The sequence below is a fragment of the Anomalospiza imberbis genome, chromosome 22, assembly GCF_031753505.1.
Source record: "Anomalospiza imberbis isolate Cuckoo-Finch-1a 21T00152 chromosome 22, ASM3175350v1, whole genome shotgun sequence".
Classification (NCBI taxonomy): domain Eukaryota; kingdom Metazoa; phylum Chordata; class Aves; order Passeriformes; family Viduidae; genus Anomalospiza; species Anomalospiza imberbis.
This window is the reverse complement of record NC_089702.1, coordinates 2,478,432-2,492,338: the sequence shown is the minus strand read 5'-3', so window position 1 is coordinate 2,492,338 and position 13,907 is coordinate 2,478,432. Positions and strand designations below refer to the sequence as shown.

At 44.9% G+C, this 13,907-nt stretch overlaps 1 gene segment (V, D, J or C); it reads right to left on the bottom strand.

Annotated features, from left to right (window-relative positions):
* Positions 1–2,790: 2,790 nt before the first annotated feature.
* The window catches only part of LOC137486668 (T-cell receptor alpha chain constant-like), a 172,853-nt gene continuing 161,736 nt past the window's right edge, over positions 2,791–13,907 (bottom strand). Inside the window, 4 exon segments of the C gene segment in view lie at positions 2,791–2,980; positions 3,429–3,538; positions 4,928–4,975; positions 5,931–6,194. Coding sequence covers positions 2,975–2,980; positions 3,429–3,538; positions 4,928–4,975; positions 5,931–6,194 — 428 coding nt within the window.

Sequence of the window (13,907 nt, the reverse complement as noted above, 5' to 3'; positions counted from 1 at the left end):
GCCACAGCTGGGCCACGAGCCCCTTCCCACCTCCTGTCCTGCTGTGTTATTTCCTGGCTTTGCTTTGCTCTGTGGTTTTCTGTATCTCGAAATAAACAAGAAAACGCAGGGAAGGGGGCAGGGGGCACGTTGTGGTGGTGAGAGATTGGCAGCCTGATATTTGAAAGTCTTTGAAGCAGACCTTGCAAATTCAGCGCTTTGCAGCTCACATGCCAGGAGCCATTTTAGTCAAAACATTTAACTGATCTCCCACTTGGCAAATCCTATCCCTGCGGTCAGTTTAACCTGGAAGAGGAAAGACTCGGGTGTGGAAACAGAAGCAGCACAGTCCTTAACTCTTGCCCTTTCATCTGGGAGTGAGTTTGAAGTGCAACATAAAAATTTATGATGGTTATTAATTTTAAAAAGTGATGCTAAAGGTAAATGAGTATGGAAAGTTTTCTTTCACATCCCTGGAATGAGGTTAATCAGTTGGAAATCTGTGAAAATTGCTTTATAGTTCAAATATGCTTTAGGCAGCTTCTTGAGGCTGTTTCCCAGTGACACAGCAGATTTCATGAGTGGAATGCAGGCTCCAAGAGCTGCCTGAATGCAGCATTAAATCAACCATGGGCTTCCTCCAGCTGGAGAGATGAGAATGATGATTGTGTCAAGGGAGAGACAAGAACAAGTCCCTTAACATGTGTACTATAAAATGACCAGGGCAATAGACAGGGAAGATTTAAAGTTGACAGAGGGGTCAGTAGCTCTGTCACCCTGTGACAGGTCACCTGCCCAGTGCTCAGGGACCCGCCGGACCAAGGCAGGAGCCCAGGGAGGCTCTGTCGTGTTGCTGCCCAGCAGAGTGGGGTCAGATCCTGGCAGGCACTCCTGCAGGAAGCACCAGGGCTTTTGGCTCAAAGTATTTGAATCGTGACCCTTTCCAAAACCAGCTCCTTGTGCAGGCTGTGCCCAGCTGGGTGAGGGACAGCCACTCCCAGTGGTCCAGAGAGGCTTTTCCTGCCACTCTGGGAACTGCTGGGAGGTTCAAGCAAGGCAAGGTTCAAGCTTTGCAGCGAGAGCGGGTTTCTGTCAGAGCACACTTCTCATTTCTCCCCCACAGAGGAACCTCTGGTGATGCCTCAGTGTGGAAGAGGTTTTACAGCAACTTCTGTGAGCCAGAGAGAAGTCTGATAAAAAGATCCATGTTTACCCCTGAAAGAATTTCCTACCAAGGTTGTTGACAGAGAAACCAAGAAAGAAAGAAGGATAAATAAGAGAAACCTGCAACTGCCTATTCCAATCAGCCCTTCGTTTGTCTCTGGTGACCAATGAGTAAAGTGTAAACTTATGAGCAAACTGGGGGTAAATGACTTCATTACCTGAAGCTGTCATTAGAAAATTAACCCCCAATATGCAAATGGACCAAACTTACAAAAGTATGAAATCCTGTGACCCGTGGTCTATTTTTGGGTGTAGCACCTGGGGGGGGGTTTGTTTTGCCCAAAATGTACCTGAAGGCTCTTCAATAAATATAATCACTTTTTATTCCCTTAATTTTGTCTGGCCTCTGTTTTTAGGTAGTCCCAGAAAGGCATCACTAGGGCATCAGAAAATGTTAGAGAAATTGATGTCGTGAAAGGAGAACATTTCCCTTCCAGACTTGCCAGGGACAGACAGAACCTGGAGGCAAAGGGGATCCACTGGTGTCATCACTGCAAAGCAGGTGCCCTGTGCTGCTGTCACACTCAGGAGTGGGGGACTTGGGGACAGCACACCTCAGGGTCCTGTGTACCCCACAGCAGCAGCAATCTGCCTCCAGGAGCCTGTGGCCAGTCCCCTGAGTGTGGCCAAGCCATGTTTGTGTTGTCTCACCCAGCACAGTCTGTCCTTGGGGCAGAGGGGCTCCCCCTTCTCTCTCCCCACTGTCCTCACACAGCACAGATGTCCTGCAGAAGGGCTTTGTTCCCTTCCTCCATGGTGGATCCAACCCCTTCCCTCCTGCACCCCAAAGCTCAGCTGAAAGGGTGAAGCAATGCCTCAAACGACAAATACAAGAGAAAAACAAGTTTCCCATGTTTTGTTAGAATTGTTTGATAACAGCCTAAAGAAATGCCAAGACATCTTGTGGGTGGCAGCACAGTTCATGAATTAGCAGCATGAAGATGTCACAGGCAAGCACTGTATCAAGGTGGGCACACATGGATAGGTAAATATTTCTGTACATTTTTATGCAATTGTGACAAAAAGAACTTGGGAGATCCCAGGTTGTTAGAAGTAAACAAAAAGAACAAAAGTGGTTTGTATTTTTACTAAACACAAACCCAAATCTTAAACTGGTTTAAATTAAGAAGGTATTATGGTCAGATAGACTTTAAAAAATTATATTTTTTTTTCTGTGATATTGAAGTGACAATTTCACTGAATTTGAGACTTCTGGGAGACGTGTAGCTCATCCTTTAGGAAAAAAATGGGATATCTTGCTCTAATCTAGCAAAGGGTGGCAGGACAGTGCATCTTGAGTCAGACTCCCTTTGCTTTTCAAAGTGTTTCATTTGCACCTGAAAAGGTTTCTGGAGGTGCACCCTAAGAGATATGAATACCCTAAAGCTACCAAAAGAGGAAAAAAATTCCCATTCAGATGATATTTAGCTGGCAGTTTTTAATACACAGCACTGCTCCAGGCAGAAGTTGTCATTTTAATGCAAGTAACAACTTGGTAATGTATAATTATGGCAAATTCTGCTTCATGCAAAAAAGGCACTGTATGGTGAATGGCCCAGACATCTGGAGGGCAGAATGCTGGAAATGTTTCATTTCGAGTAGTTTTATAGCAATGCAAATAAAGCAATTTAGAATATAATGGCTGGTGTGGTATATAAGAGCAGCAAGGGATGTCCCTTGCACAAAGATAATCCCTGAGCTCCCTCTTGCTCACGATGCTCTCTCAAAGCAGATGGGTTTGGTACTTCAGGACTGCACCACGTGGTTGCTCTCAGTCCTGTAACAAAAACAAAGGTGTGCTAAATCATTTTTTGGGTTACAGCAGCACAATTGTAGAGCTGAAGTGTCCAGGCAAGAGAAAGAGAAGAAACAGACACTGGGCAAAAGCAAGTATATTAGGATTTATATTAAAGTCAATAACCATCAAACTTTCCCAGCTGGAGACAGGTGAGGGGAGAAATCTGATGGATGAACGCAGGCAAGGGAAGGGATGGATGTAGAAATAGAAGGGAGAAATGTCATGAAAGGAAAAAATTTTCTTATGTACCAGGAAGAGCACTTGAGGGGTGGGTGAAAATGGAATGGCCAGAGGAATGGAGGGGTTTTACTGCTGGCAGACAAAAGAGGTCTGGATAGACTTCATGCACAGCTGTTCCAGAGAGAAGGAGCATTCATAGCTGAAGAACCAATCCAGATGTTTTCAGACCCCCCCCAAGCATCCTCACCTTTTTTTTCTTCCACATAAACATCGTCATCAGCACATTAAAAATGATTGCTTTCATTAGAACGATTTTGAGGCCCAGCTGTGACAAAGACAGTGTGTTCAAGTGTTCATCTGGAAAAAACAGAAAATGAGAGTCACAAGAGCACTGAGACATCCTCGTGCCCCATTCAGACTGCAAAGCCCCAAATTTGCTAATTTGCTCCATTGTGTCATGGAGTCAGCTGGTAGAGCAGGAAACGAGATAGGGAGTAGGACTCGGAGACTTTAATTTCTTCCATTCAATAACCACTTAATTATCCAATATGCCAGTCTGCCAGCCACCTGACTGCTTTTAAATACTGTGCACTGTGAACCCAGGATGCTGGAGGCAGCCCTCCTTCCTCTCTCTAAATTTTTTTGAAGATGGGCAGGGGGAAAGCAATTTTGATTTTAATCATAGAACATAAGTTTATTTGAATTTTATATTATTCTGAAGTTACAAAGCCATCAGCATTTGAAAATACATTGATCTGCCATGGAGGAGGGAGCTGCCAGCAAAAACTCACTGCATGTTTAATATTGAGAACCTTTCAGAGAGCTGAAAGGCTGATCATGTTTACTGCTGAGTGATTTCCTGAAACGCTGTTTTGGAAAGATTTGCAAGAGCACAGCTGCTCTGAGCAGGGCAGGCACAGGCTCTGCTGTTTGAAGTGGCAGAGCAGCAGATCCCTGGACTGCAGCCCTGCCCTGACCCCTCCCCAGAGAGCTGGGGCAGAGCTGGCTGAGGTGCACCCCTGTCACCGTGGAGTCAGGAACGGGGTGAGGCAACACAGACTCTGGGTCTCATCAGAAGGCTGAATCTGAGTTTTATTAGAAACCCCTTCTTTATTAGAAACCCGTTCTTTTATACAACATTCTGATACAGGTGGACCTGCTTGGTCATTTAATCAACAGCCCTTCACACCATTGCTAATTAAGAAGACACCCATTGGTAAACATCATCTGAGAAAACAACTGTTCAAAACACCAGCTGCAAGATTGTTTTAATTCTTTCTCTCAGCCTTCTCAAAACTCCCCAGAACAATTCCTGAGAAAGTTTATCTGGCTTTCTCTCTGTTGCATCCACACACCCCAGCTGCAGTGACCCCTGAGCACAGAAACCACCTGCTTAGCTGCTGTTCCACTAGGTGTTTGTGCATCCAAAAGAACCCAACTCCTCTGCAGGCTGAAATGCAGCAGTGCTGACTCACAGCAGTACCTGGGGGTGGGCAGCAGCTCGGTGCCGAGTCAGAGCAAGAGCATGTGGGCACTGCAGAAAATTATCAGCTTGCATCAGGAAGGCTGCATTAACACCACACCTTTCAGCCTTGATGTTTAAAGCCAGTGGGGGCCCTTTTGGAAATTTTCTGTCTTTTTGCTGCTTCAAAAAGAATTCTGCAAGCAGGGGAAACCAGCAAAAACTTGGGAAGACATTTACTTTAGTCAGGGCAAACTTTTCTCCTAAAATGCTGTGTTACATACCTGTCCTGAAGTGTAGAGACAGCCCTGTGACACAGACAGCGCTGGCACCTGCAGAGAATGACAATAAATTTGATTAATAACAATAATTTACTTATTCAGAGCTTTATGAAGATATCTATGCTTAGAATGACTAAATTAGGATTTCAGGCCAACAAACCCTCCCATAAACATTCTTTTCTCCTTTTTTCAGGGCAAGCATAAAACATGATCTAATTAAACTTCAGTGTCCCTTTGGATAAAGGAATTTCAAGCTTTCTATGCCCCCATAGTGTGTTCTGCTATGACTGTATGAGTCTACTGACCCTTAATCCTGTTTCCACCAAGGAGGAAGGAGAAACAGTAAACAAAACCATCAAAAAACTTTAATCTGTTCAAGAGAGAGGGGGAAATGTGGGAAATGGATTTGTAGGGAATTCTCCAAGCCTGGCAGAAGGCTCACACAGTGTGCATCTGTGTGCAAACCTTGAGATAAGAAATGCTGCCTAGAAATGCCATGGAATAGGACAGACATTGCTGAGAGAGAAATGGAACCAGAAACAAGTTTCAAAGGATGGCCTTGCAAATAACACTAGATACTTTGGAGGAATAGAACTATGAAAGATGCATTGGAGTAGGACCCAAGAGGGGTAATTTTAGATAATTTGGCTTTAGGGCATTTACAGCATGGTGTGGCAAAAGCTGATAGGCCAAGAAACACTTATAATGTGTTGTAATTAGGAAATAATTGGGTTCTGATTGTGATGGAGTGAATTATAACATCTGTATTGTCTCACCCTTCACATGAGACTGAAAATGGAATAAAAGTTTTTAAAATCCCTCTCAGTTGCCCCATCTCTGGGTCAGAAAAGGGATTAATCTGACAAGACAGAGGCAACATTCCTCTGTCCTGCGGGACTGTAGTGGAGCACTGCCTGCAGGGCTGGGAGCTGCAGCCCAGTCCTGCCCACACCAACAGCACCCAGAGCTCCTCCAACCCTGCCCACAGCCCCAGAAATGCCATTACCACTCTCAGGGTCCTGGCCCTCCAGCTCTCCAAAGCCCTCGTGGCTGGCACCACAGTGCAGCTCATCTCTCTTGGCCCAGTAGGTGGACAGGTAGCTGGACTCCTCGCTGTTCTCCGTGGTTGCCACCTCCACAACAGCAGATGTGTGCTGCTCAGCCGAGTTCAGAGTGAGCTTCTCAGGGGAGTAATCTGTGATAAGGCACATTTCCAGATCCTGGTCATCTTTGGAGGTCAGCCTGTAGACTGAGGGAGATGGAGTAACTTCTGCAAAGTGGAGAAAAGAAGATTTAGGTCAGATTACACATCCATAGTTCCTTCAGTCTTACATACAGCCACTTGGAAATGCAGGTTTCTCCATTATTCCAGTGAGAAGTTGCCTGATCATTGGGATCTTGTGCCAGGACACCTTTAGAAAATTAAAGCATCTATAGCAGGTGATACAGAAGCTACTTCTGTTGACTTCTGTTGTGTGGGAGACACAGAGTGGCCAGGCAGAATCCCTGGAGCATCTGAAAAGGCTTGTGGACATCCACACTCTGGTGTCCATACCTAACTTGGCCATTCCTCTCGGGGACAACTGGCTGGACTCTGGCACCATGGCTGGGTGCAGCCAAGGGTGTGTGTGACCGCACCTGAGCAGCCTGGCCAGCAGCAGGTGTCCCTGCCCATGGCTGGAACATGGTCTTTTGGGTCCCTCCCAAGCCAAACCGTTCTGTGATTTTGTGATTCTTGAAACAATCCAGGCCCATTCTGCTTTTTCTGCAAATGGTTGGTCAAATTCACCAAATGCAAAAATCCCACTTCCTCCCTGTGTGCTGAGGGCAGTGAATGACCCACTAAACTTTCAGGGTGTCCACATTTACCAGCAGTCTGCTGATGGTGCTGCTACAGCAGAGAGCTCAAAAAGCCACTGCAAAGTGGGAACACGGGGCTGCATTCAGGGACAAAAGGGGCAAACAAACAAATGTTTCATCATGTTCCACCTCTTGTACCAAATTTCTTTACAAAATTTCACCCTGCAGAGAGGGCTTTGAGGCACTAAAGGCTGCAGATAGAAGACACCTGATTTAAGATCTCTCTGCTCTCTGTACCAGTCTACTGACCCTTAATCCTGTTTCCACCAAGGAGGAAAAAGAGAAAAAACAGAGGCAACGAGGCAACACTGCTCTGTCTTGTGGGACCATTTGTCAGATTAAGCCTTTTTCTGACCCATAGATGGGGCAACTGAGAGGTGTTTTAAAAACTTTTGTTCTATTTTCAGTCCCATGTGAAGGGTGAGACAATACAGATGTTATAATTCACTCCATCACAATCAGAAGCCAACTATTTCCTAATTACAACACACTGTAAGTGTTCCTTGGCCTATCAGCTTTTGCCACACCATGCTGTAAATGCCCTAAAGCAAATCATCTAAAATTACCCCTTGTGTGTCCTGCTACAATGCATAAAGATGTACAGTTTTATTGCATAGTTCTATTTCTCCAAAGTATCTAGTGTTATTTGCAAGGCCATCCTTTGAAACTTGTTTCTGGTTCCATTTCTCTCTCAGCAATGCCTGTCCTCTTCCATGGCATTTCTGAGGCAGCATTTCTTATCTCAAGGTTTGCACACAGATGCACACTGTGTGAGCCTTCTGCCAGGCTTGGAGAATTCCCTACAAATCCATTTCCCACAGGACCACAGTCCAGCCCAGTCCAGCAGCCAGATCTCCTCCAACCCTGCTCACAGCTCTTTACTCTTCCCTTGCTTCAGACCCTGCTAAGCCAGTCAGCATCCCAGACTGGGATTTTCCACACATATCAAAACACAACCTGTGGTTAAACCCTTTTTTTGTGTATTTAGCTTTATAAACTTCTCCTCTAAGCACACATTCATCTGGTTCTATGAGAAGGTGAATTCCTAAATCCTTGTTCATGGCTCACAGTAAAATGCTCAGTTCACTGCAGTGCTCTCATGATGACTAAATGAAATATTTCGGACATTCTGTAGCCACCATGCAGGTTTGGAGCTCTCAGCAGCCCTATGGCTGCATTTTCCATGGGCCTTCACAGATTTCAATGAGAGCTTCAGTTCACATTTATAAACTGATGAAGTGTTACTGTGTAGGATTGAGAGTTGAGTTTAATCTTTGCCTTCTCCCTGTTCACATGCCTCAATGATAAATATTGTAGAAATACTGAAGATATCTTAGCTCCCAGATGAAGAAATTTTCATTTCTTCCCATGGGAAAAGTGTCTCAAAATCTTTTTTATCACTGAAATAAATGTTCTTCATCTGTTCTGCTCCCAGCAGTTGCTACCTCAGAGAAATAACCACACTTCTCTATTAGTACCATCTCAGAGAAAAGAAAAAAATCCACAAAGCCCAAGGGTTCATTCTCTGGCCCATCTCCTGAATTATAATTCATCCATTCTAGCTTTACCCAGGCTTTGAAGACCCTGATGAGACTCTTTGTAAACCATGCAGAAATACAGCCTGATGTCTGCTGGGACTGCCTCACCTCCCCTGCTCCCAGCTGGTGTTCTGGAAATAGTGATTGTTTGTTAGGGAGAGGAAGGCAGGAGCTGGGAAAAAGCTTGATGATAGATCCCTGTATAAAATACAGATGAGCCAGGGTAGATCATTGCCATGGGGTACATGGAGATGAAAGAGAAGAGAAGGAATTTGTCAAGCTGCTCAAGCTTCTCTCTTATCACCAGTACTGTGTTTTCTGAAGAGATAAATATCTACCTCACTCCAAATTAGGGTGTTTTTCTCCTTTTCAATCTCTGCAATGCTTTGATCTTGTACACATAAAACAATAAAGTATGTTTTTCACAGGAAGCTTCAGCAGTTTTGCAAAATATTAGTTTCCTGTTCTCACTCAGAGTGGTGGCTGCCTCTGTTCTGGTGCTGCAGTTCAGTTCCTGTAAGTTCCTTGGTTTGTTTGCCCACTGCTATGGAGGTTTGAAACAATTTTGGTGAATAACAGCTACTCTAACCACAGCCCTGTGACCTGTTATTCTGTCTTGATGAGCTGGTGCCTGTGCTGGAGATGCTGTGCATTTATCACCTCTATTTACAGGAAAGTGTGAGAAGTAAATAATGATGCTCTGAGCTTTCCATGCTGCCCAATTTTATCTTTACTGAAGGATGTCTTCCAGTTGGAAGAGCAGGAGCTGTTGGAATGCTATTCCTGCCCAGTCTACAGGGACAGCCGACCAGAGGCTGATTTCAGGGAGTTGAACCCTGTTCCAACATCACACTGCGACTTGGCCCTTTCCTTTTCCCCCTCCAAATAAGCTGTAGTAGAAATCCTGAGCTGGTTTAATTCCCAGCTGGTATCATGCAGAAAATGATCACATTCTCTATTCCTTCCAAAGCAAACAATCAGCATCTCTGGTCAGACTGCAACTGGTGTGACAGAATTTTTGCTGCTCTTACCACTCCTCAGCCTGAGACATGGTATTCCACAGCTGGGGTCAAGCTAGAGCTGGTGCCCCACTCCAGGAACACCTGTGCCCCCTGCCCACTCCTGCAGGCCAATCTTGCCCCCAGAGGAGCAGCTCCAATGGGTTAAGAAGCACTTTATGATGTTTCCTGTCTGTCCTCCAGTGCATGTTCCAAAAGGTCTGCCAGAGGTGCTCTGTGAAATCTGTCACATTGTAGGAATACTGAAGGCAGCTTAGCTCCCAGATGAAGAAATTTTAATTTCTTTCCGTGGGGAAAGTCTAGAAAGGGCCTCAAAATCTTCTTTATCACTGAAATAAATGTTCTTTATCTGTTTTGTTCCCAGATGGATGCTGGGGTGGCTACAGCAAGACCAGATGAACACATTTAGGACTGGAACCCTTCCTAGACGTTCTAGACTCTGTCTGGAGACACCCAGGTAGCAGAAGCAGGCCCTAGTCCAGCATCAGCCCATGTCATCCAAAGGGCAGAGAACTCTGAGGAGACACTCAGTGTCTGCAAATATCAATATGCTGCTTCACTGACAGAGTTCAGGCATAATTCTGGTCTCCTTCCAAAAAATGTGTTTGTTTTTCCCTCTGTAATTATACTTGGGGAAGTCAAACCACCAAAACCTTCTCACAAACCTTTTAAGGGGAAGATTTCCACTGAACCAAAAGTAACAGTGAATTAATAAAGGAAGATACCCAGCATGTGAGGAGAAATCAAGTGCTCAATAGAATGAATAGTTCTCTAGTACCAAACCAGGACAAATCCTGGGCTTTTAGCATGTGTTCACATGCAGAAAAAAATTAGATAAATTTTTTCTGAATTTTTTCTCATTGGGAAGCAATACCCTCTTTGTGTTCATGTACAGATCTACTCGGGCACCACCTAAACCTCAGGAGAACATTGCTGTGATGTCCTCTGCTGCTCCTTTCAACAATGTCAAGAAAATATTTTTGGGGGGCAGAAGGAGAAATTCTGCTTATCTAATCCACTCTCTGGCAGGTGACTGAGATGGATTAACCCAGCTGTGTGACAATTTCCCCGAAACAAAAAGACTTCAAGTGGCTGCTCATGAACCTTCTGAGAATCTTTGTCATTTTCCCAAAATGCTTTTCCATGCTTTTTCTTTCAAAATCAGACTGCTTTTCAATTGCCAGGTCAAGTTTTCTGCTCCGTATAGCAGAGATTTTGTTTCTAGGGAAAAAAAAAATTCTTAGAATCATACAATGGTTATGGATTTTAAAATAGAAAGGTCATGACAGATTCTCTTAGGCTAAGGCTTAGAAAACCCAGTGCCCTTAGTCAGAAGAACCTCCAGCCACCATGCCATGGCTATTAAACCTGGGTGGGCCTCACCAGCTCACCAGTATCCTGCAGTGGTCACTGCCACACACTGCCAAGCCCTCCTGGCACTCCATGGCAGCACCTCCACCCCAGCTGGCTTCTGCCAAGGGAAACTGGAATATTCTTCCATGAAATCCCTGGTCCATCTGATGCCATGATGATTTTTTTACCTTTTCTTTTTGTATACCTTTTATACATTCTCAGTACTCTTAGCATGCATACTTGTAATTCTTTAAGCCTGATAGCTTAGCATAGTCCTGGTATTCTGTTAGGCCAGGAGACCAAACATCGCAAAGACCTCACAGCTGGAAAACCCTACGCTATCTTGGGAAACCAAGGTTCTCTCCAGAACGCATTCTGTAAACCAAGATTAAGCTCATCTGGGGAGAATACATTAGAATAGGGAAATGTCACACCATTCATTTAAACTTCTCATTGGGGAATCTTTGCCAGATATGCTAATTTGCAAGGTCTATAAAATTATGTACACAATCTACCGTGTGTGTGCTTTTCAGAGTATTCCACCTTGGTGAATGGTTGCACCTAAGGATCCCTGTTAAATACTGAGATAAAAACCCTTTTATCCTGTAACCATGTCTGGCTCTTAATTCAAGGACCAGAGCAAAAGGCCCAATCCACCCAATAAACAAATGATGTACCAGTCCTGGTGTTAATACGGAACAGAAAACTCAAACTTACTTGGGGTAACAACAAGCTGGGTCCCAGTTCCAAACGTGGGTTTGTTGTATCCCTGGTTGGCACACTGGTACCAGCCTCTACAAAAATGTGGGCAGGTTTTTGCCATGCTTCCTGGCAGCCAGGTCAGCAGACCAGAGCAGGGGGTGACTTCAGGGAGCAGTGATGAAACATCAAAGTACCAAATAAATCTACTAGAAAATTATCAGGATCAGAAATATAGGGATCAAATTTTAAAATTGCTTATTCATTCACTGGCAACAGTTGCGTGGTGTTTTGTATTTTGGGGCAATACAAGGAATGATCTGCTTTTCCACCTGTAACATCACCTAAAATTCCAGATGACTGAGCCTTGCAGTTGGGGCCACAGCCTTTCAGTCCAGCTTTTCTCCTCAGTATTTACTACCTGTTGGATTAAGCCTTTTTCTGACCCATAGATGGGGAAACTGAGAGGTGTTTTAAAAACTTTTGTTCTATTTTCAGTCCCATGTGAAGGGTGAGACAATACAGATGTTATAATTCACTCCATCACAATCAGAAGCCAACTATTTCCTAATTACAACACACTGTAAGTGTTCCTTGGCCTATCAGCTTAAAGCAAATTATCTAAAATTACCCCTCGTGGGTCCTACTCCAATGCATCTTTCATAGTTCTATTCCTCCAAAGTATCTAGTGTTATTTGCAAGGCCATCCTTTGAAACTTGTTTCTGGTTCCATTTCTCTCTCAGCAATGTCTGTCCTCTTCCATGGCATTTCTGAGGCAGCATTTCTTATCTCAAGGCTTGCACACCACAAATGCACACTGTGTGAGCCTTCTGCCAGGCTTGGAGAATTCCCTAAAAATCCACTTCCCATGTGCCTTGATCACCAACAAGGTTCTTTTTCCTAATGTCAGGTTTTTCCCTCTCCATCCCCATAACTCACAAGACCCAGGACACCTTTGTGAGGACCCCGCTGGCCTTGGTTGCAGCTGTGTCCTCACAGGTTTCAGTGGCACACTGTGCCCCTGTCTGGGTCTCACAGGCAGTCTGAGAACTCCATTTCTTGGGAATTCTCACTCTGTGTCTCAGCTTTGTGGTGCCTGGAGTGTTACAAATGGCCCTGCAGCTGCAACAACTCAGCGAAGCTGCAAGTCCCAGTCACAGGCAGAATGCTCTTGCAATATTTGTGGATTATATAGAATTATATAATGGATTATATAGAATACAGTGTCCACCCATCAGCTAACCCAGCTAAAAGCAGTCACTCCCCATTCCAACACTGATGTTCAAAATGTTGTGGTGAAATGCTCCTCGGTGGTATTCTGATACAAAGACCAGCTGCAATGGTGATAATCACCCCAAGTGGGTATTTTCTAAATCACAGAGTGGTTTGGATTGGAGAGAGCTTTAAAGGTCATCAAAGTCAACTCTCCTGCAATGACCAGGGACAACTTCAACTAGGATTGCTCAGAGCCCCATCCAGCCTGACCTGGAATGTTTCCAGGAATGGGGTATGTACCACCTCTCTGGGCAACCTGTGCTGGTGTTTCACCACTCTCATAGTAAAAAAAAAATTCTTCTTTAACTCCAGTTTGAATCGACCCTCTTTTAGTTTAAAACCATTACCCTCTGTCCTGTCACTACAGGTTGCTTTCAAAACTTATTCTCCATCTTTCTTATAAGTCTGTAAATACTTTTAAATAGTGAAAGGCTGAAATAAGGTCTCTCTCTGGAGCTTTGTCCAGGCTAGGCCCCCCCATCCCTCTCAGCCTGTTCCCACAGGAGAGCTGCTCCATCCCTCTGAGCATTTTTGTGGCATTCCTGTTAATCCATCCAGCAGGTCCCTGTCTTTCCTGGCACCCCAGAGGTGGGCACAGCTCTGCAGGTGGGGTCTCACCAGGGCAGAGCAGAGCAGAGGGGGAGAATCAACCCCTCAGTCTCCTGGGCAATGCTGCTGGGGATGCAGCCCAGGATGGATTTGGCTTTCTGGGCTGTGGGTGCACATCCCTGGCTCTTGGCCAGCAGTGTAAATATTATAAACACCCTTGCCTCTCAATGCATTTCCATCTGACTTGTATAATCCATGACTTTTCTTGAGGCCAATGCAAGTGGCATGGATAGACCCTTTAGGAGAGAACAAATCCACGTGGGTGACTTTGCGGAAGAGCAGAACCAGGCTTTGTCTCAGCTGATCCCAGGAGGGCGATCACAGGAGGAGCACTGGGAGCCTGAGCCTGCCAGCTTGGACAGCTGCCCTGAGCTAAATGCCACTGCTTGAGGTGGGCTACAATGCCCTTGACAGCTGCCATTCCCCAGATCTTGGTGTGTATTAACCAACGTGCAAATTAGTAAAAGCATCAGGGTAAATGTACCTGGCAAAACCAGAAGTCTTGTCCCAGATCCAAATGTGAATTTGTAATTATATCCAGAGGGACACAATAGCACAGGCCTCTACAATATCCAGAGCAGCATTGAATGGAGCCTTCAGCAACTAAATAATCCACCAAAAGAAATCCT